This window comes from Myxocyprinus asiaticus, chromosome 19 (genome assembly GCF_019703515.2).
Source record: "Myxocyprinus asiaticus isolate MX2 ecotype Aquarium Trade chromosome 19, UBuf_Myxa_2, whole genome shotgun sequence".
Lineage (NCBI taxonomy): Eukaryota > Metazoa > Chordata > Actinopteri > Cypriniformes > Catostomidae > Myxocyprinus > Myxocyprinus asiaticus.
This window is the reverse complement of record NC_059362.1, coordinates 19,064,951-19,088,424: the sequence shown is the minus strand read 5'-3', so window position 1 is coordinate 19,088,424 and position 23,474 is coordinate 19,064,951. Positions and strand designations below refer to the sequence as shown.

The 23,474-nt window shown below is 36.5% G+C and overlaps 2 protein-coding genes across 3 annotated transcripts in view; both read right to left on the bottom strand.

Moving 5' to 3' along the window:
• Positions 1–21,648, bottom strand: part of taf4b (TAF4B RNA polymerase II, TATA box binding protein (TBP)-associated factor) — a 32,190-nt gene extending 10,542 nt beyond the window's left edge. Inside the window, exons 1-10 of the mRNA XM_051644935.1 lie at positions 21,012–21,648; positions 20,721–20,860; positions 18,256–18,579; positions 17,717–17,839; positions 15,188–15,277; positions 14,766–14,936; positions 11,270–11,381; positions 10,996–11,113; positions 4,559–4,728; positions 1,930–2,060 (exon numbers count right to left, since the gene is read on the bottom strand). Coding sequence (XP_051500895.1) covers positions 1,930–2,060; positions 4,559–4,728; positions 10,996–11,113; positions 11,270–11,381; positions 14,766–14,936; positions 15,188–15,277; positions 17,717–17,839; positions 18,256–18,579; positions 20,721–20,860; positions 21,012–21,648 — 2,016 coding nt within the window. The remainder of the gene's footprint in view (positions 1–1,929; positions 2,061–4,558; positions 4,729–10,995; positions 11,114–11,269; positions 11,382–14,765; positions 14,937–15,187; positions 15,278–17,716; positions 17,840–18,255; positions 18,580–20,720; positions 20,861–21,011) is intronic.
• A 779-nt stretch (positions 21,649–22,427) lies between these two features.
• kctd1 (potassium channel tetramerization domain containing 1) overlaps positions 22,428–23,474 on the bottom strand; it is a 43,973-nt gene continuing 42,926 nt past the window's right edge. For both annotated transcript variants that reach the window (XM_051644679.1, XM_051644678.1), the window contains exon 5: positions 22,428–23,423. In XM_051644679.1, the coding sequence (XP_051500639.1) occupies positions 23,259–23,423 (165 nt within the window). In that variant the 3' untranslated portion in view covers positions 22,428–23,258. The remainder of the gene's footprint in view (positions 23,424–23,474) is intronic.

Sequence of the window (23,474 nt, the reverse complement as noted above, 5' to 3'; positions counted from 1 at the left end):
TGACTACGAGAACTGATTGTTCCATCTGATTGTTCCATCTAATCTACCCAGACCTAGACGTGTGGCCTTGTTAGGAAATGATCAGTGTTATTTGCTTCACCTTTGAGTGTCATAATGTTTTGGCTCATCAGTGTAAATCTGCCTTAAGTCTATCCCTCACAGCCTCATGTTCATTCACATCAAAAATCAAAGATGGTGCTACTGCGAATAAGGTCTATAAAGACAGACAGATGCAAGAACGGGTGCTGTGAGAACAGCCGTAGTGTCTAACTTGGACAGATTGACAAAGTCAAAAGCAAAATGGATTGCTGTGGACTGTAGGCCAGTGAAAGATGTAGGATTATCAATGAACGAAGCCATCAAATGAACACAACACCACATTCCACAGATCAGAGAGATCCCCCACCGAGCCATTAGAGAGTCATAAAAACTAATCCATGGCGCCTAAATTGCTGAAGGAGACCGTCTCTCCCATGCCTGCTTAATCTCAAACTAGGATTTGTAATGACAGAGCTGACCAATAAATAAGTTTGTTCCACAAACTTAAACCCTCTGTAAGACCAAATGGCCAAGTAACACATTGTGACCTTAATGCATAAAATCCATGGCCATATCAGGAAACGGAGACTCGTGAAGACAGTCCCAAGGCCTGAAATCAACACAGACCTAAAACAGTGACATTTCGTTTCTCCCCCGGGACACCTCCTCTTGAACGCGACTAATTCCATTATAAATTTACTCACATAATAATGATGTAGAATAAGGATAGTTTAAATTAATTCCTAGCTCACATACTGTTTCCTACAAAGGTTTATGTTAAAAGATATTGAAATAAAACAATCTATTGACTTCTAAAGCAACTTTTTGGATTGTCTTATCAATACTTTACTCGTCTGCCACAATAATGTCTTTAAATGATCTTAATTATTATATATATATATATATATATATATATATATATATATATATATATACATATACACACACACACACACACACACACACACACACACACACGTTTATACATACACTCACTGAGCACTTTATTAGGAACACCAGTAAACCTGCAATTACCTAATCAGCTAATCGTGTGACAGCAGTGCGATGCATACAATCATGCAGATACAGGTCAGGAGCTTCAGTTAATGTTCACATCAACCATCAGAATGGAGGGAAAAAAAATTGAATCTCAGTGATTTCAAACGTGGCATGATTGTTGGTGCCAGTAGGGCTGGTTTGAGTATTTCTGTAACTGCTGATCTCCTGGGATTTTCACAAACAACAGTCTCTTAGAGTTTACTCAGAATGGTGCCAAATACAAAAAACATCCAGTGAGCTGCAGTTCTGCACACAGAAATGCCTTGGTGATGAGAGGTCAACAGAGAATGGCCAGACTGGTTCGAGCTGACAGAAAGTCTATGGTAACTCAGATAACCACTCTGTACAATTGTAGTGAGCAGAATAGCATCTCAGAATGAACAACAATTCAAACCTTGAGGCGGATGTGCTACAACAGCAGAAGACCGCATTGGGTTCCACTTCTGTCAGCCAAGAACAGAAAGCTGAGGCTGCAGTGGGTACAGGCTCACCAAAACTGGACAGTTAAAGACTGGAAAAATAAAATAGCCTGGTCTGATGAAACTTGATTTCTGCTGAGGTACACAGATGGTAGGCCCACTGCAGCCTCAGCTTTCCATCACTGAGATACAAATTTCCCCCCATTCTGATGGTAGATGTGAACATTAACTGAAGCTCCTGACCCGTATCCGCCTGATTTAATGTACTGCACTGCTGCCACACCATTGACTGATTAGATAATCACATAAATTAGTAGGTGTACAGGTGTTTATAATAAAGTGGTTGGTGAGTGTGTGTGTATAGAGTGCGTTTACTCTACACCACATTTAGTGGGTATATGCAAGTTCATACCCTATAGGAGATTTGGCGATGTTGTGCTACAGCGGTTAGCTTCTCCAGCAGGTCTCCAAGTCTCTCTTTTGTTGCCAGAGAGAGCAATTCAAATACATCAGGACACACTTCTGTAATACCCAGAGAACCACCTGAGCAAACAGATCAAATAACCTAAACCATACTGGGTTCTTAATGCATGGTTATACTCATTCTTTAGTGCTGTGCTCGAGACATACATTTAAGGACTGTATTTTGAATATTGCAAAAACTTAGAAGAAAAAAAAAGATGCAAAAATACAAAGCACTTAAATTCAATCATATTAAACCTATGGCTGATTAATATGGAGCCCCTTAGAAGACATTTTAGAGGGATTTGTTTTTTCTGAAATAGTTCTGCGTGTTGTGAAAGTGCAAGGATGATGTGATTTCTGTGTTTCGAGACTGATATTGGGTCCTTGAATAACGTATAACATGTGAGTAAGGGCAGCTGTGGAGTTACTGGTGCCCCCCTATGGTAAGAAGCCTCACACTTTTCCTCCCTAGCGTTACCTCTTTACACTCAATATTTACTCTATTCTCTAAATATACAAACTATCTGATTACCTGTAACACTCTTCCTGTGGCTTTGTGCCTACTGCCGAATCATAGCCACGCTTATTTACGTTACAGCAGCACTCTTGCTTGTGTGGTATTGCTTAAGTGTATCTTTATTCAATGTGATACTACATTTCTCTCCATCACTGTTAGTCAAAATCTGTTCACCTCCCTCAGCTTTGCCTCAGCAGCGTACATCCTGTCTGTGTCTTTTGGGCATATGTTGTGCTGCTTTGTGACATATATCTTTCCATGACTGGAAAACTACATAAAACAATTCCAGGTTTTCCAGGATGCGTGGAAACCCTGATAGTGATAATACATGAAAACTAAAACTAAGTAAATCATAATTTTGTGGTTATTATAGTTTTATTATACAAATACCATAGTTTAACTATGGTTTTACTATAGTAATATTGTAGACTGTAGTAACCACATTTTTTGGCAGAAATAATTTTCCTAAATTAATATTGTAGTAACCATGATGACTGTTGTAGGCTGTTTTTTTGTTTTGTTTAGTCTTTTTTTGCCGGAAACCATGGTTTCATTATAGTAATATTGTAGAAAACATATAAAGTTAGTTAAGTAACCATGTTTTTTTGTAACATTTTTTGTAATTCTTGTGGTTAAAATGGTTTACTACATATAGTATTTCTAGTAAAACCATAATAACCTCAAAATTATGATTAACATAGTTTTCATTTTCCTGTATTATTACTATGGTTTTACTACAAATATCAGTGTTAAAATATGGTTACTATAGTAATACCATGGGAAATTTTTTGCAAGGGCACGCAACACTATTTCAGAAAAAAAAAAAACAATCCCATCCTGACCTCTAAGAAGGCCTGTAGTTATAAGTGTTACACTAGTAATTTCCAGGTCCAGTCAGAATCGGCAGACTTTTTTTTCACATCCAGTGCACTGATTTTGGGGGAAGAATCTGCAGAATTCTGTCAAATTAATTTGAACATGATAAAACATTTTAAACGAAGCTGAGAGTACAACACTCTTATTGGTAGCTCAAAGCATTAATACGATTATGCCAAAAAAATATATAAACAAAAATGTAAGGGCTGGGCATATATACATCTTTGTTAATGATGCTCGTTTGAATTCTGTTAAAAAAATCTTGTTTTCTACATGTTCTGTAGGCACACATTCTGTGTGGATCTGGTAAAAACAGAATTCTTCAAGACTCAAATTAATCTTGTTCTAATTTAGCATTTGAGACCTATTTTCTGCCTGACAGAAGAGAGATCGTTGCAGAATTAGAGGCAAATGTCTTCATTCAGCGAGTTTGACGTTTTCTTGTGCTGTTTAGATTTCCATAATGTCAGACATGATTTGTTCCTGTTGGTCTGTTCTGCTTGCCGAGCAGACAGACATCTGCAAACACTCCAATTCCATCTCATTTTTGCCCTTTCTGCTGAAGCGGACCGAGTTCCTGCGAGGCCAAGCTTGTCTCTTTCATTTTCACATTCTCTCTTTCCGTCTCCTTCTCCACACGACTCCCCCTACCTCCTGGCTATCTTCCTCTCTCTCTCCCTTGTTCCAACACTTTTTTTGATCAGCGGAGCAGAGTGGATTCCTGCCACTCTGGCAACTTTGTGCGGCTCGGCAGTTATTAGCATACTGATTAAGCAGAACAGGCTCGTCACAGATACCACTGATCAAAGACAGAGCCTGTGCTAGATATATGTCACAAAGCAGCACAACATATGCCCAAAAAACACAGACAGGATGTACGCTGCTGAGGCAAAGCTGAGGGAGGTGAACAGATTTTGACTAACAGTGATGGAGAGAAATATAGTATCACATTGAATAAAGATACACTTAAGCAATACCACACAAGCAAGAGTGCTGCTGTAACATAAATAAGCGTGGCTGTGGTTCGGCAGTAGGCACAAGGCCACAGGCAGAGTGTCACTGGTGATCAGTTAGTTTGTATATTTAGAGAATAGAGTAAATACGGAGAGTAAAGAGGTAAAGCTAGGGAGGAAAAGTTTGAGGCTTCTAGTGCCCATGTTTTGACTGGATTGGGTAAAGTTACCGATGTGGAGCACTTGTGTCTGGAGGGCTGATGGGAATAAAAAGGGCTCCTCTTGACAGGAGCGTATCACTGATCCCACAAGCTCAGAGCCAGAGGCCAAGATACGAGCGTTCTCCTCACTCAGATTCACTCCTGCCATGGAGGCCACATCATTAATGTCATCGTCATCTCTAAATGAAGATACAACAAATACACACAAGACATTTTTTTTTTTCAAAGTTTGTGAACATATTTAAATCACATATTAAGTTAACTTCACTTCAACCAAAGCTAAAGTTACCTCATGTTGTTCCAAACCCATATGACTTTCTTATGTTTGTTAAAAACACAAAATAAGATGTTACGCATTTTATGAGTGACTTACAGCCTCTGTCCCCGTTAACTTTCATTGTATGGGGAAAAAAAAGCAATGTCAACATACCTCAAATTTGATCCTTGTGTTCCACAGAAGAAAACAAAGGAGATGACTGAATTTTCATTTTTGGAAGAACTATTCCTTTAAGAAGCTAAAATTCAGCTACTTCTTTTGGTGTCCTTTACACATTAAAACTTATCACGTAAAATCAGTAATGTAAAAGAATAACTATATCAATAACAATTATTTTAACAGTTTTGCAATGTAAGCATCATTATGGCAACACTTTACGATAAGGTTGTTTTTGTTAACATTAACACAACAGTTAACACGAACTTACAATGAATAATAATTTGACAGCATTGTATTCATCTTGGTTAATGTTAATTTCCACATATACTCAGTAGTGTAGTCTAGGGCATACGCAGGTATATGCCGTATGCCCACCTATCTTTCTTAGGATTTTGCGTATACTCACCTGAAATAAGTGATGATACGAATGGCCGCCAGTTCAATGAGTAGGGTTTTGACACATAACTTTTTCAATTTAGTAAGGGTTTTTTTTTTTTTTTTTTTTAAGTGTACAGAGATTCTCTCTAAACACGCATGGAGTTGTGGGAGCACAACTGATGGCACAGGCAAGACAGACAGTCTGACTAAGCTGATCCACCAATCAGAACGTTCATTTCAGACATGACTGGATATTTGCTAACCAATCATATTTTCCATTTCAGTAAAGGGCGGGACATTTACAGCATCTGATGCACAAGCATCCCTGGAGTAACCATAATTTGCGCTGTAAATTTATTTCCCTGCTACACGTAAATATATATATGTACACACACACACACACACACACACACACACACACAGTTGAAGTCAGAAGTTTACATACATGTAGGTTGAAGTCATTAAAACTAATTTTTTAACCACTCCACAGATTTAATATTAGCAAACTATAGTTTTGGCAAGTCGTTTAGGACATCTACTTTGTGCATAACGAGTATTTTTTCAGACAATTGTTTACAGATTGTTTCACTTTGAATTGACTATATCACAATTCCAGTGGGTCAGAAGTTTACATACACTAAGTTAACTGTGCCTTTAAGCAGCTTAAAAAATTTGTTTTATTGACTTCAACCTAGGTGTATGTAAACTTCTGACATCAACTGTATATACACAGTACTATGCAAAAGTTTTAGGCACTTGGGAAAATGTTGCATAGTGAGGATGTCTTCAAAAATAATGACAAATTGTTTTAATTTATCAATTAACATCATACAAAGTCTTTAGGAGTCTAAAATGTATTTTTCCTATTGACACACTAAAGCTGAAGATATAAATAACCATCTTAAGACAAATGTTTTTGTGAAACATCTTATGTGCCTAAAACCTTTGCACAGTACTGTGTGTGCGTGTGTATATATATTACACACACACACACACACACACACACACACACACACACACACACACACACACAACCGGTCAAAAGTTCTGAAACACTCATTCTTCATTATAATTTTTTTTTCACATTTTAGAATAATAGTAAAGTCATCAAAACTATGGAATAACATAAATGGAACTATGGGAAATATGTTGTGACTAAACAAAATCCAAAATAAATCAAAACTGTGTTATATTTTATATATCTTCAAAGTAGTCACCCTTTGCCTAGATTTTGCAGACATGTACTCTTGACATTTTCTCAACCAACTTCTTGAGGTATCACCCTGGGATGCTTTTTAAACAGTATTGAAGGATTTCCCATCTATGTTGGGAACTTATTGGCTGCTTTTCTTTATTATTTGGTCCAAGTCATCAATTTCAAAAAGTGTTTTTTTATTTTTTATAATGAAATAAATGAATATGGTGGCACAATTATTTTTGTCTACAAAACTAATTTCAAACATTTAAGCATATGCCTTCAGATCAAAAGATTAAGATCATGAGAAACATTTCCGTCAAGTGTTTCAAAACTTTTGACCAGAAGTATATGTATGTGTATATTATATATATATATATATGCAATTAAACTTTGTGAAAATACAGCATGTTATTGCACCCTTGCTCTTTGCAGATGCTGGAAAATCATGTCCTATAATTGTACTTTATGAAATGTCTTTTTTTTTTTTTTTTTTTTTTGCCTTTTACTGCTGTCGGTGGTGCCTTTTTCTCTTGATATCAAATCATATACATTTATCTTTCGAAGTAGGAAAACAATTTCACTATACACAGAAAAGCACATTATGATACACATATAAAAAAACTAACCATTAATTCGTATGTAGGCTATAAGGTAATACAATACCTTCATAAATTCACATTATGCCCAACACTTGAGACACTACTACACCACTGCATATACTAATATTTATTTATTTATTTATTTATTTTTTACATGATGTTGTATCCATTAACATTAGTTAATGCAGTATGAACTAAAATGAACTAACAATGAACAATTGTATTCTGATAAACTAGCATTAACCAAGGTTCATTAATTCTGTAAAAAGAATTATTAAAATAATAGTATTATTATTTATATATTATCACACACACACACACACACACACACACACACACACACACACACACACTGTATAAATATTGTTAGTAACACTTTACAATAAGGTTACATTTGATAACATTAGTTAACAACATTTGTTAACATGAATAACAATGAACGATACTTTTACAGCATTTATTAATCTTGGTTAATGTTAATTTCATAATTTACGAATACATTTTTAAAGGGATAGTTCAACCAAAATGGAAAATTCTCTCCTCATTTAATCACCCTCATGTCATCCCAGATATGTATGACTTTCTTCTGTTGAACACAAAGATTTTTAGAAGAATATTGCAGCTCTGTAGGTCCATACAATGCAAGTGAATGGTGATCAGACCTTTGAAGGTCAAAAAAGTATAAAAGTAAAACATATGACTCCAGTGGTTAAATCCATGTCTTCAGAATCTATGTGATAGGTATGGGTGAGAAACAGATCAATATTTAAGTCCTTTTTACTATAAATTATCCTTGCCCAGTAGGTGGTGATATGCACAAAGAATGTAAATTGCCAAAAACAAACGAAGAAGAATTTAAAAGTGAAAGTGGACATTTACAGGTGCATCTCAATAAATTAGAATGTCGTGGAAAAGTTCATTTATTTCAGTAATTCAACTCAAACTGTGAAACTCGTGTATTAAATAAATTCAATGCACACAGACTGAAGTAGTTTAAGTCTTTGGTTCTTTTAATTGTGATGATTTTGGCTCACATTTAACAAAAACCCACCAATTCACTATCTCAAAAAATTAGAATATGGTGGCATGCCAATCAGCTAATCAACTCAAAACACCTGCAAAGGTTTCCTGAGCCTTCAAAATGGTCTCTCAGTTTGATTCACTAGGCTACACAATCATGGGGAAGACTGCTGACCTGACAGTTGTCCAGAAGACAATCATTGACACCCTTCACAAGGAGGGTAAGCCACAAACATTCATTGCCAAAGAAGCTGGCTGTTCACAGAGTGCTGTATCCAAGCATGTTAACAGAAAGTTGAGTGGAAGGAAAAAGTGTGGAAGAAAAAGATGCACAACCAACTGAGAGAACCGCAGCCTTATGAGGATTGTCAAGCAAAATCGAGTTGGGTGAACTTCACAAGGGATGGACTGAGGCTGGGGTCAAGGCATCAAGAGCCACCACACACAGATGTGTCAAGGAATTTGGCTACAGTTGTCGTATTCCTCTTGTTAAGCCACTCCTGAACCACAGACAACGTCAGAGGCGTCTTACATGGGCTAAGGAGAAGAAGAACTGGACTGTTGCCCAGTGGTCCAAAGTCCTCTTTTCAGATGAGAGCAAGTTTTGTATTTCATTTGGAAACCAAGGTCCTAGAGTCTGGAGGAAGGGTGGAGAAGCTCATAGCCCAAGTTGCTTGAAGTCCAGTGTTAAGTTTCCACAGTCTGTGATGATTTGGGGTGCAATGTCATCTGCTGGTTTTGGTCCATTGTGTTTTTTGAAAACCAAAGTCACTGCACCCATTTACCAAGAAATTTTGGAGCACTTCATGCTTCCTTCTGCTGATCAGCTTTTTAAAGATGCTGATTTCATTTTCCAGCAGGATTTGGCACCTGCCCACACTGCCAAAAGCACCAAAAGTTGGTTAAATGACCATGGTGTTGGTGTGCTTGACTGGCCAGCAAACTCACCAGACCTGAACTCCATAGAGAATCTATAGGGTATTGTCAAGAGGAAAATGAGAAACAAGAGTCCAAAAAATGCAGATGAGCTGAAGGCCACTGTCAAAGATACCTGGGCTTCCATACCACCTCAGCAGTGCCACAAATTGATCACCTCCATGCCATGCCGAATTGAGGCAGTAATTAAAGCAAAAGGAGCCCCTACCAAGTATTGAGTACATATACAGTAAATGAACATACTGTACTTTCCAGAAGGCCAACAATTCACTAAAAATGTTTTTTTTATTGGTCTTATGATGTATTCTAATTTTTTGAGGTAGTGAATTGGTGGGTTTTTGTTAAATGTGAGCCAAAATCATCACAATTAAAAGAACCAAAGACTTAAACTACTTCAGTCTGTGTGCATTGAATTTATTTAATACACGAGTTTCACAATTTGAGTTGAATTACTGAAATAAATGAACTTTTCCACGACATTCTAATTTATTGAGATGCACCTGTATTAGCTGCATCCGAAAATGTGGCAGCTGACTTGCTGCCTAATCAATTAATGACTTTACTGACAGCTGTTTTGAATGAATGGAACTCATAAGGAAACTGGTCTCCAAACAGTTTGAAAAGCACCTTATTTTCATCCTGCCTCCGTATACAGCCTCCGAAGGCAGCATTTTCCTGGTTTCGGACGCAGCTATAGTATTAGTCACCATTCACTTGGATTGTATGGACCAACAGAGCTGAAATATTCTTCTAAAAATCTTAATTTATGTTCAGCAAAAGAAAGTCATACACATCTCCGATGGCATGCAGGTGAGTAAATGATGAGAGAATTTTCATTTTTGGGTGAACGATCCCTTTAAGATTAATTGTTGTATATGTTAACATTAGTTAATGCACCATGAACTAACAATGAACAATTGTGTTTTTATAAACAAACATTAACCAAGATTAATAATTGCCATTTAAAAAGTTGTTCATTGTTAGTTCATGATACCTAATGCATTATCTAGTGTCGAAAAATGGAACCTTATTTGTAAAGTGTTGCCGTTATGTTATTATAGGTCAGGTTTAAAATGCAAAATTATTATTATTTTTTTTTTTTTATATGTAACAGGGGTCACTGCTTCAGCTCTCTATCCACCAAGGGGTCATTAAGTCAAGGGGTCAATCAAATTGGTGTTGTTCATAAGGAAATGTGGTAACACTTTACAACAAGGTTCCATTCTTTAACATTAGGTAATGCATTAGGTATCATGAACTAACAATGAACGACATATTTTTAACAGCATTTAGTAATCTTGGTGTGATGAGGAGGAGGGCGGGGCCGGGCCGTGAGTCTGCATGGCCGGCCCTCAATCGGGCTAATCAGCCGAGGAGAGGGATAAGGCCGAGCAGGATGCGGCAGTTCGGGAGAGAGAGAGCCACACGCAGCTGCCATGTGTGTATTTGTGTTTATGTCTTTTTGTTTAAATTAAATATTACTTTGACGGTTCAGTCAGTTCCCGCCGCCTCCTTGCCCATTACAACCTTGTTATACTTGGTTAATGCTAGTTAATAAAAATGCAATTGTTCATTGTTAGTTCATGTAAGTTTATAGTGCATTAACTAATGTTAACAAATACAACCATTATAATATGTTGAAATTAACAGTTACATTAACCCAGATTAATAAATGCTGTAAAAGTATTGTTCATTGTTAGTTCATGTTAACTAATGTTGTTTACAAATGTTAACAAATGGAACCTTATTGTAAAATGTTACTAGAAATGTTCAAATCAACAGCGACATTCCAACTGCCTTCTACTTACGTTCATTCTAAAACCCATACACACATACACCCACTGAGTCGAAGGGAATGACCGTAAGTCAGAGCCATTACCGGAAAGAGCCCGAGGTGCTGTCCTTGAAGCCGTGTGCATGTGCTGTAAGGGGTGGCTGAGAAAAGTGTGTTTTAGACACCTGAAGGATGGACTGCCGCACAACAGCACTTGTGGGGACTGAATGAAAATTCAGATATTTTTATCAGCTGGAAATGAATTAGGACACCTACATTTTCTGCAAACTGAGCTGTAATCAATTTTACCTGTACTGGTCCATGTAGCTATATTTCAGAAGTCATTTCTACAATGTCTACAAAGGTAAAAAGCTTGTACCTGTTGAATGAGTGCTGGTTTGAATGACCAACTGTTTGGGTTGAGAATTGTTCTGGGCTGATAATGATATTACAGGCTGTTCGACGATTACTCCTTTAGGTTGCTGGATCACCTGAAAAAACAAAAAAGTTAATAAAATATTTTTATTAACTAACATTAACAAAGATTAATACATTCTGTAAAAAGAAAAAAAAAAAATTTGTCAGTTCATGATACCAAATGCATTAACTAATGTTAAAGGAATAGGTCCCCCCAAAATGAAAATTCTCTCATCATTTACTCACCCTCATGCCATCTCAGATATGTATGACTTTCTTTCTTCTGCAGAACACAAACAAAGACTTTTACAAAAATATTTCAGCTCTGTAGGTCCAAATAATGGAAGTGAATGGTAGCCAGAGCTTTGAAGGACCAAAAATCCATATGACTCCAGTGGTTAAATCCATGTCTTCAGAAGCGATCTAATAGGTCTGGGTGAGAGACAGATCAATATTTAAGTCCTTTTTTTTTTTTTACTATTAATCTCCACTTTCACATTCTTCTTTTGTTTTGTATATCGCCACCTACTGGTCAGGGAGGAGAATTTATATTAAAAAGGACTCCAATATTGGTCTTTTTCTCACCCACACCAATTAGATCGCTTTTGAAGATATAGATTAAACCACTGGAATCTTATGGATTACTTTTATGTTGCCTTCAAAGTTCTGGCCTACAGAGCCAAGATACTCTTCTAAAAATCTTTGTGTTCTGCAGAAGAATGAAAGTCATACGCATCAGGGATGGCATGAGAGTAAGTAAATGATGAAAGAATTTTCATCTTTGGGTGAACTATCCCTTTAACGCATTTTTTCCCTTTAATTATTGTAAAGTGTTACTGAAAATTGTTATCATTAACTCCCCCTCGATTGACTGACTTTCTTCTCTGGAACACAAAAGGAGTTAAATCAAGATTTTCAAATCAAGACTTTCAGTGAATTGCAACTTAAATTTCAGTCTGTTCCTCACACAAAGCTCTGATGGCTTCAGAAGACTTTGAATCCAGCACCATATTTTGACCTTTTTGGAGCTTAATAGCCCCTGGTCACCATCCACTTTGATTTTACGGAAGAGAGCAGCTTATTCTTCAACACTTCTCCTTATGTGTCATACTGCTTTGAAATTAAAAGGAGTAAATGTTAACCACCTGAGACCAGAGCGTGACTGCTGTGTGCATTTTCCTTTTCCCTTTTTGATTTGTATCTAGTAGCACCTAATAAACAAAAAAAGAAAATTTCTAGAGCAAAATTAATGTCCACATATGTGGACAGCAAGACTACATTGTGAAATTTTAAATAACACTAAGCTAAAGAAAGTCAGATTTTTTTTCATCAAATTGTTTTTGTTTTCAGGAATGTTGGTTATTCATGCTTTTGAGACGTTACAGAGATTACAGCTGATTTTCTGTAAAGCTGAATAAATAATTCTAATACAAAGTAATGTCCAGCATCATCCAATCACTGCCAACCATGTTAAAATAAATGTAGCATTATAAAATTCTGAATCTATGTACTGATTACCATTGTCCCATGTCTGCCAAACATGTCCCATGTGGTCCAAACATCATCTGCAGCCTGAAACTGAACTTTAGACCAGATTTTAGGATTGCATGCACTTAGCTGCATAGAAAGCTATAGGACGCTCCCTTGCTCACTATTTAGTGAATGACTTAACCTCCAGAATGCTGTCTGTGTGCACTGGTCTCAGAAAAGTTCGAAATGCACCTTATTTTCATCCTAACTCCATAAAGCCTCTGAAAGCAACATTTTTCAGCTTTTCGATGAACCCACTGATTCTCAATGTGAAAATGCACAGTGAATATGTATAGGCATGCATTTATTTATGTTAATGAATAGAATCGTATTGCACAGAGATAACAAAATTAAATATAACAAAATGTATATTAAAATGAAGCTAAATAACCCACAGATGTGTTAAGAGTTATTCAAAATAACTAACATGTTTTTTCTACTTCTGAGGAAATGCGGTGCCAGAGTCCACATATGTAGACATCATGTTTCAGCACGCTGACGGGCGAAAAATTAACTGATCTTTTAAAGTGGAATATCAAATGAAACTAGAGACACTACTCTTTACAACCAAACAGGTTTCAATGTAAAAACGTAAAGATATTTCTTACCAGAGGCACTTTAGTTGGCGCTGTGTCCGTAGGAGTGCTTCAAGGAAACTGATGGAAATGTGACTCTGTGCGGCAGAAGTTAACCCTTTAAATGACAGTCTAGAGTCTTGTGAACAGTATTCAGCCGTTTTTTATTCATTTAAATTACGCATTACATATAGCAAAGCCAAAATACAATGTCCACGCATGTGGACGCGGGTCGCACGAGGATAACATAATTTTCATTTTAAGGTGAACTATTCTTTTAAGCATTTTAAAGGTATAGTTTACCCCAATAATGAAAACTCTGTCATCATTTACTCACCCTCATGCCATTCCAAACCTGTATGAAAATGGTCATCGTTAAAAAATATGTCTTTTCAATACAATGGCAATTGATATGCACTCACTTGAAAGCTTAAAAAAAAAAGGACACAAAAATATCAAAAAATTAGTCAAAATTCCACTCCTAAAATACAGCAGATTAAAAAAGTCTGGATTTCAAAATATTCAAATGTATGTATAGCGGATCTAAAGCAGCTTTGGGACATTTCGGAAGACATATATGTTGAATATTATGAGGGTTTTGACAGGAGCACCTTTTGCAAAGGCTTGGAGCACTTTCTGATTCTCTTAAGTAATCAAAACCTCTGAAGTCTATTCAGGTATATTGGAAATGAGCTTCTGTATTTCTGCGAAAATCCATCAAGACGTCCAATAAAATGGTGATATTAGATTACAGAAAAACAAATCATGACATTATTTGAATATGATAACATGACATTCCTGGTAAGAAATGGGGTGAGACTCATGCATCTTTGTCTCTGGTGTAAAACTAATTTGCCTCTGCTTGGGTTTGTAGGATACTGGTGGTTTTAAGTGAATTAGCCTGTACACCGTGGGCGGTGCAGAGTTAACCAGGAAATGAAGACAAAGTGAAGAGATGCTGTCATAAAAATGAACAAGTGTGCTGGGAAGGAGGCAGTGTGAAATTAGAGTGTTTCACACTCTCTCTCACACAGTCTAACTCTATTATTATTACATAAAATATCAAGAAATTGTACTTCAGAATTCTCAAATATACCAAACATCTGAAGACACCATATTATGCATGTACTTTTGATGCATTCCTAATCCAGATTTAGAGAAAATGACATTACATTAAAATTATGCACATCCAGGTTTGTTTCCATGGTGAAAACACCAACAGTGAATGATCATTTGTTTTCTTTATTATCAAATTACTCTTCCATTGTTTCATATAGGCAAACCCCTGAAATCATCTCTATGATAAATTACAACCTATTACATTGCTGGGACTAAACATGGGAGGCGGCTTACCAGCTGAGCAGGTCTGGTTGGCTGGTTGGGTTTGATGGTGGAGCTGATGGAGATGCTGGGCTTTTGGTTTGCAGTCTTGGCTGATGCTGAATCTGATGGCTTAAGTTGGTCACATTGTTGAATGAAGAGCTGCGAGTTTGGGGTGAGCTGACGTACAGCTGGTAGGCTTCTCTGGATGAGAGACACTCAATAACTTCAGGTATACGTCTCAAATGTAGTTCAGACCAAAGAGGTCACCTAACAGAACACTGTCTCATTCATATGAGCTATGAAGGTCTGATAATATTGTAGGTTTAATCTTAAAAGCAGGTCAAAAATTAGGTTAGTGCCCCTTTTGTGACTTTACTGAGGCTTTGAGATGTATTTTAGTTGAGTTCTCATGACATTTAAATGGGTTTTAAATGTAAAGTGCATTCAATCACCTTAAGAAAGGGCACTAGATATGGCTGAGGGGAAGATTTGAGCTCCATGTAGAGTTTTTCAGTAAACTCTTCTGCCTCTAATTTACCATCCTACATGCAGAAAAGACAGAGGAAGAAAAAGAATCACAAAAACAACTTAACAGAGTGTATTATTTGGCTGTGTCTAAAACTAAAGCTGCCTTGCTACCCAGTCAATAACTTTCTAACAGGCTTCCAAGGCACCATGATGTCATGTTTTAGCAATATAATGTATAAGTTTAGTGACTACAATGCTCATGTCTTGATAAAAAAAAAAGAAATTTACACAAAATCAGAATATCAAAAAAATAATACATTTGCATTTAAAGCACTGTTTCCATCCAAAGCGTTCATGTGGTAGTGGCTGCCGCATGGGAGAAGCCACTGCGGCTCTTTTGTTCAATGTAACAAATAATTTGCGGTTTAGAGAGTGAAGACAAAACGCTCTCACAAACCTCACGTTTGCTCGCAATTGGCAGCAGATGCCTTATATTTGGGGACAAAAGCATGTCAGACAGTTCTGGGAGGTAATTGTATCCAATTATTTTGATGACAGACTTTGGCTTCGGCATTTCAGAACAACCATAGCAACACTTAAGATGCTATGTAATGATATTGGTCTGCTGTTCTGAGTGAATTATTCAGTCACAAGACTTTTTTGATCTAGGAAATGTGTTCCCATAGTTTAAGCGCATATCTTCTTATCGAATAAAAAATGTATCCACCTCAACCAAAGGTATATGTTTTTTTATGCACATTTTGAAAGTTTTATTCCATCTTGGTGTTTCCATCTAACATTTTTTATGTAATATCCCAAAATTAACAAAAATACAGTACTGTGCTAAAGTCTCTATTTATATCTTCAGCTTTAGTGTGTTAATAGGAAATATACATTTTAGACTCCCAAACATTCCTTTTGCAAATAGAAGAACAGGGCACTCTGCAAGAGATGAAATGGCCCCCACAAAGCCCCCCACTGAACATTGAGTCAGTCTGGGATTACATAGAGAGACAGAAGCAATTGATACAGCCCAAATAGATCAAGAAAAACTGTGTCCAGGGGTACCTAGGAGAATTGGTGCTGATTTAAAGGCAAAGGTGGTCACACCAAATACTGTTTTATTTTTTTATTTTTTTTGTTTACTGGACTTTGTATGACATTCAATGATAAATGAAAACTATTTATGTAATTATTTTTGAAGACATCCTCACTATCAATCATTTTTCACAAGTGCCTAAAATTTTTGCACAGTACTGTTTGTGGATGGAAACCCAGCTATACACTGATTGATACATTTATGCTGCCTTCAAAACTAACCACAAGAAAGCACCTTAGTAGACGGGATGTGACGCAAACATTGGATCATGTTATTGATCCAACAGAGGTATACAGAGGTACACATCTGAGCCCTGTTGCCTCCCTACCTCCATCAACACAACATTACTCAGTTTTCGGTCAAAACCTATTAGGGTTACCACTGTAAAATTCCTGGACACCTAAAGAATGACCGAAAATCCGATTGCTGGCCATAACACAGGAAATAAAAACATTATTTATGATTGTTTGCTCCTTGTTTAATATGGAAATTACAGCATATATAGCAGACAATTCAATATTAATTTCCCTGACAAAATTCCATCAGAATGAATTGAGTAATTTTTAACTAAAGGAAAATTATTTAATTTAAAATATTAAATATCTAAATTAAAAAATTTTATTTTTTATTTTGGTAAAGATTAGCCATTTCAATTTAATGGAATTTTGTTATAAAATTGTGTAATATTTTTTTTGTGAACAGATTTAAAATTATTGACTTATTCTGCCCCCAAGTAATTTTTATGTGTATAATTCACACTGAATATTTAAATGTTTAAAAATGTATAAATATGTTATGTATAAAGTTATGTATAAAAAACACTCGTACATTTAAACCACAGGAAGTCAAATAAATGGACATAAACATTCACTCAAAAAATTTAAGATTTACAGTATGCATATCAATTTCATAACAAATTTCCATAAACTGAATTGAGTGATCTTTAACAATTTTAGTTTAGATATTTTAGGTTATACTAATTGAATTTTAAAAGATAACAGAATTCAATTTTATGGATATTTGTTATGAAATTGAAATGCGTGAACCTAAAAACTATTTTTGAGTGTAGGGCAGTATGAACCGAAGAGATCTTACAGTAAAAGGAAGGACATTTCTTTTTTGGACATGTTTTCCAGAACATTAACGCATTATAGTAAGTAGACTAAAGTTTAAAGGATTGTTCCACACAAAAGTAAAAATAATTTCAATCATCTGAATAAACCAGTTAACTAAAATGAATCTGAATTTCTTAAGATTCATATGAGAATGCGTTTGATTCTCCTCCTGGCAATTTGCATCCTAGAATTGAATTGAATTTTTATCGGGACAGATGGCCAAAAACTGGAACGATCCTGGAAATCCTGGATGGGTGGATATATAGCCTATATATGATAAAAGTGACATCACATCACACCAGTAGGCCTTTGACAAGAGCTCGGACATTCTGCGCCATGTTGGCTGAGCGAGTGCCACTGGATGCTAGCTTCATCAAGGTGACCAGGAAGTTCTTACACTTCTTCACGTTCTCCAAGGTTTCCTAATAAAAACATGACAAAAAAAAAAAGAGAAAAAAATCATGCTGCACATATTCAAAGATTGAGTATTCAAACTGTTGTAACATGGAACTGTTAAAAGTATCAGTCATCACTTACAGCTGTAACATGGACTGGAGTGGAAGTGTTTGTGCTGGATCTGGTTGGTACATTTGGACATACCATACGTGGGGCAGAGAGCGCACCTTTGCCTATAGACTTCATACAAATGAAAAATGAAACATGATTTACACGAATGCGTTACCAATGTTATGTGTTACCTCTTTTTATAATCACGCTGAGACAAATTTTGTGAGCCCACAATGCATGTCTGTCAACATCTTGCCCTGAAGTCAAAGTATGAATAATTTTTTGTTTTGTTGTTTGGATCAATTATTGATGCAGCCAAAGTGAGTAATACCTTTACAGCAGAGGTATTAATTACAGTAGTTGTGCTGACAGAATTAGTCCCCTGGTTAAGGGTCCCCGCTGTGCTGCTGTTTGGAGTAATTTGACTGGCTTTGATAACAGTGCCCATGGTAGAGGTGGGCTTTCTGACTGCAGTCGCTACAACATTGGCGGGTTTAATGATGGTCGTTCCTGTTGTATAAGCTGGTTTGAGAACAGTAGTTCCTGTCACAGAATGTGCAGCCCCTGATGTAGGGTTATGTTTAATACTGGTAGTGGCTGATGCACTAGAAGGAGGGAGAGAAACTCTGATGACTGGTGTAGCAGTTCCAGTTGCCTGTGAAAAGAGATAGATTTAAATATACTAATGCATTTCCATAATTCTTAAAAAAATCATTCAGTTATTTCTTTAAAGGGATAGTTCTCTCAAAAATGAAGATTATGTCATCATTTACTCACCCTCACTATGTTCCAAACCAGGGTCAGAAATTTCCCCCCTGGATTAAATTTTCAGGGACAACTTTTAACCTTTGAGGACTTTTTTTTTTGTGTCATCCTTTGTCAAATACTTACATTTAATCAACTGTCTAAAAAAATTCTAATTTTATAACCAATAACAAATCTCTGCAACAAATTCTAATATTCTAATAATTCCCTCTTACCTATTAAATTGAAACAACAAACTATTTTAGGAGGATAATATGCAGAAATTAGCCTACATTTTGAAGTTTGGCGGTGTTTTTGTCACTTTCAGTCCCGTTTTTGCCCTGATCCCCCTCTTAATATCAAACCCTGTTCCTAACAACATGAGGGTGACAATCTTCATTGTTAGGTGAACTAACCCTTTAAAGAGGTCATGACATGAGGAATCAAATTTTCCTTGATCTTTTGACATGTAAGAGGTCGTTGTACTATAAAAACATACTGCAAGTTTCAGAACTCAAAACTTCCTTCTCACTGCAAAAAGAGCACGTTGAAACCAAGCTGCCAAAATGACTCGTTCTCTACTTCCTCCACATTGTCATGTCAGATATTTGCATGTGACTGCCTCCACAACAACACATCAATGCCTACATTATCTTTACATTTCAGTAGCTCCTCCAGTAGCGGTGAGCAGTTCAGTCAAGAGCAGAGAGCCAATCATAACACTGGCCATTTACTGTCAAGTCTTAAAGGACAGGGCTCCAGACTGCGACTAAAACGGTCGCAAATGCAACCAAAAATAATTGATTGCGACAATAATTTAAAATCTAGTCGCCACTGGCCACAGTCGGGTTGTGTGCGTTCATATGTGGTTTTGTCAGATATCATGCGAGTTACTGAATATATTTTTAGAGCGCACACCAGTGTGTCTCGTGGCGCTTTTCAACCATTTTGTTTCTGACGAGCTCGCTGCACCACACGCAACAACAAACCCAGCGTGAGAGAGTCGTGAACAAATGACTGTTTTGAACCGGATCTTTTTCATGAATCACCCGAAAAGAACTGGAGGTTTGAACTCAAGAGCTCAAGTTAGCAGTTTGAATCAGATTCACTTTCTCAGCTAATCAGCCGTCAGTGAGCTCACAATTGGGAGTGCAGACATTTCAAAATAAGAGTCCCATATGTATTTTGGGCTTCTTTACAATTAAAAGTCCCGTATTATGTACCACTTTTTTTTTCTTCTGGTAATTATTGATTGGGATTGGAGTAGCACAATAAACTGTATTTGAGATGACATTCAATTTGCACTCTTGTAGTCTCTGTGTCAGGGGTCATCTGGTAACAGTAAAGAAAGACTAAGGCAATATTTAAAACAATTAAAAAAATATGTATCAAGCTTTTGACACTTAGAACAATTGAGAGACTTTTACTCAACTATTACACAAGGTGCAAACATTCACTGATGCTCAAGAAGGCAACACACTACTATATGCATACTATACTTTGTGTAATTATCTGTAATGTAGATTCTGAAGAGCAGTACTAAATCTTTTATCTTATATTTGTATAAATTATGAAAGGGCTGTGAACATTTATGAGACAAAAGGGAAACTATATATACTGTTTATTAAACCTCCGATTAATGGGTTATCAGCTGTCTTCAGATTTCTATCTAAATTGAGCAATTCGGTGATTTGATGACAAAAACAGCCATTTGGCTCCTTAATGTTTCGGTTTAAGAGCAAATAGCTCCCAAGTAATTTTTTTTTTTAGTCTGGAGCCCTGAAGGAGAATCAACACCAAAACGGAGTGTTTCTGACAGAGGGTCACAGAATGAGGGTGGAAAATTATCATGTTTTACATTTAATATATTTTGTACAAAAATACTTTTACTAATATTATAAGTGAATCTCAAGGAACACATTAAAATAATAAAAAAAGGCATGTCATGCCCCTTTAAGGAACATGCCCAAAACATGTCCTATATTATTTTTCCTAGACATCTATTGGATTTTATGGCCAACAGTTGAAAAGAGTGACCAAAATAACACACACCTGGGATGATGCGGTTCTAACTATAGCAGAGGCATTGGCATTAGCTGGTTTTGGCAGCATTCCCTGAGCCTGTGCTTGGGCCAGAGCCTGCTGAGATACCAACATCAACTGCCCACTGTCACTGCGGATTAACACCATTCCTTCAGAGGTGGGGGACAGAGAAAGACATTGCCAAGACTGATAACTAGCTAGGTTTGGTGGTTAGGTACAGTAAAAAGAGAAGAATAGTCAAGAATTTAAACAAAAGCCAATTAGGATTCCTGATATATATGTCCAACACTTAAAACTTACCTTGAGGGACTTGAAAGTTGGCAGGCAGCATAGTTTGAGGGGCACGTGTCATTGGTACACTTTGTGATGGGGTGGAAATCCTCACGACAGTACCTTTGGCTGGGGTCAAGGTGGTGACCCGGGGCTGGTTTATAGCTGTAGAGCTTACAGAACCTCTTCCAGCCTGAGGAACCTGTGCCAAGCTGGCACCTCCTGGTCCCTGCACACTGGAGGTCGTAGCCGTCACTACTCTGGCACCTACGACCACTGGTGTGGTGGATCTGATTTGTGCAGTTCCTGTTATGATCTTTGGAGCAGGTTCAGATGAGGCTGGTGCACTGGACCTTACCGGAACTGAAGTTAGAGGGGGATGTGTTTCGGATTTTGAAGATTGATCAGCACCCGTCTTTGCTTTTGTCTGCTCGCGCTCGTCTTTGAGGGACGCTGAATCCGACTTGTTATTTTCAGAAGCTTTGGTGGCATTAGAGCTGGAGACTGAAGTCTCTGTTTGCTTGCCTGATGTGGTTTGTAGAGTGACTTCGCACTCCTCAGTGTTTGCGTGCGTGTCATTGCTCTGCGTAACTGCTTTTATTCGCGCTTCATTTGTTTTCTCAATCGACTCATTATTGTTCTTATCCGAGTTAGTTGTTTCTGACATTATTTATTAGGTTGTAGTTTGGTACGAAATAATTTCTTACAATATCTATATTTATGACTAAAATTGCACTTTGCCAATTGCGAGGAAGACTCGACAATGGTAGGCGACTGTTTGTCAGTCAATGCTTGTGTCTAATACCGTTGTATTGAGTCCACCTGTCACCAAAAAAACTACGTCATCAGTAATCAAGATGAAAAGAAACAAATGAACGAAATGTACTATGTCCACTCATTCCGTTCTTAACCTAACATGATTGTACTCTCCAGTTCTTCGTTAATAGTTTTAAAAGTAATTTACTGTATAATAATAACAAATATTCTATAGAGATTAGCTAGAAATTGCTCTTTGTTAGCAAAATGTAATATTTACATTATATTATTATTTACTGTTATATTTTTTGTATTAATTTTGTATATTATGTATATCCACAGTAGCAATTTCCATTACTTAAAAAAAAAAATAAAAAAATTCAAAGACCATGACTCTGTTTTTCAACTTAAAAAAAAAACAACAAAAACAAAAAAAAAATTCTTATTTCAAAGACTTTTTGAGGCTTGGAAATCACAGTTTTAAAATTCCCTGATATTTCCAGGTTTTCTTCACTGTATGAGCCCTGGTAGTAGTAGTAGTAGTAGTAATATTAATAATAATGATAAAAACAGTTTAAAACTTTAAAGACAAACCTGTGAAACTTGTGGTTTGCTGTAGGCACATTGCCCAAAATGTCAATACAAAGTCTTGTTGATTTTTTTCTTAAAAACTTTATTAACAATGTCACATTACATTCTTCTCAAACTTTAAACTCATGTATTATGAACCACTTTTAGTGTAGAGCCAAACCATGTCAACTTATGGCCAAACAAATAATAATACTAATAATAGATTATTAAAAGATAATTCCTCTTACTGGCTTGACAGTTTTGCAAAAAGCCCAAACTGAAATGATAACAATCAAGATAAGGAACAGTTAAGTTTTTGTAATTAAATCTTTTAATTAATACAGTTTGATAAAAGGAAGTTTCACCTAATGGCAACATTCCCAGAAACTTAATTTCTTTTTACCTTCCCAGAAAATCCCAGAATCACATCCATTTGAGTGTGTGTATATATTTTTCTAATTAGGTGTCATTTGCACTTCTATTAGGTGATACACTCTGGGGTGATACGATATTTATGCGAGAAACACTTGAAGATTTGCAACACAAATGATTCATCAAACAGATTATTAAATAAGTATGGCTGATGAAATTCTTTACAGGATGTCTTATATGGAGTCTAACATTATTTGTTTAGCCTCTTCCCCTTCTTGTCATGGTGGAGACAAATCTGGCAAAGGTGCAGTCTGGCAGTCATTCAGTTTTAAAACAAACCTTCTGAAATGAAGGATAAAACATAAAATCTGATGACGACTACTCAGCATAACCAGAGAGGTTTGGAAAAATCCCATTTGAATTTTAAACAGTATTGTTCCTTATTTAAACCCATTTATTTATGGACAGTACCCTTGAAGAAATGTCTTGCAGGACCACAACATAAACAGCAAATCAAAACATCCTTTAAATTCAGTTAAAAATACCATATCCAGTTTATTTTTCTGTCAGAGTGGATGGCTAATCCAGCGGTTCCTGTTTGATTCGAATGACGGAGGTCGTGACCCCGCGGTGATTTCGTTTGACCTCTCTCCTCAGTACATACTCACTGAACTGGGATGAGTCCACACCGCCGCCACAAGAAGCAGCGATCTCAAAACCTCTTTGCTGCAGTCGCTCCAGAACCTGATTAAAACAACAATTCCCACACAAACACCAACTCATTATTGTTTCTTT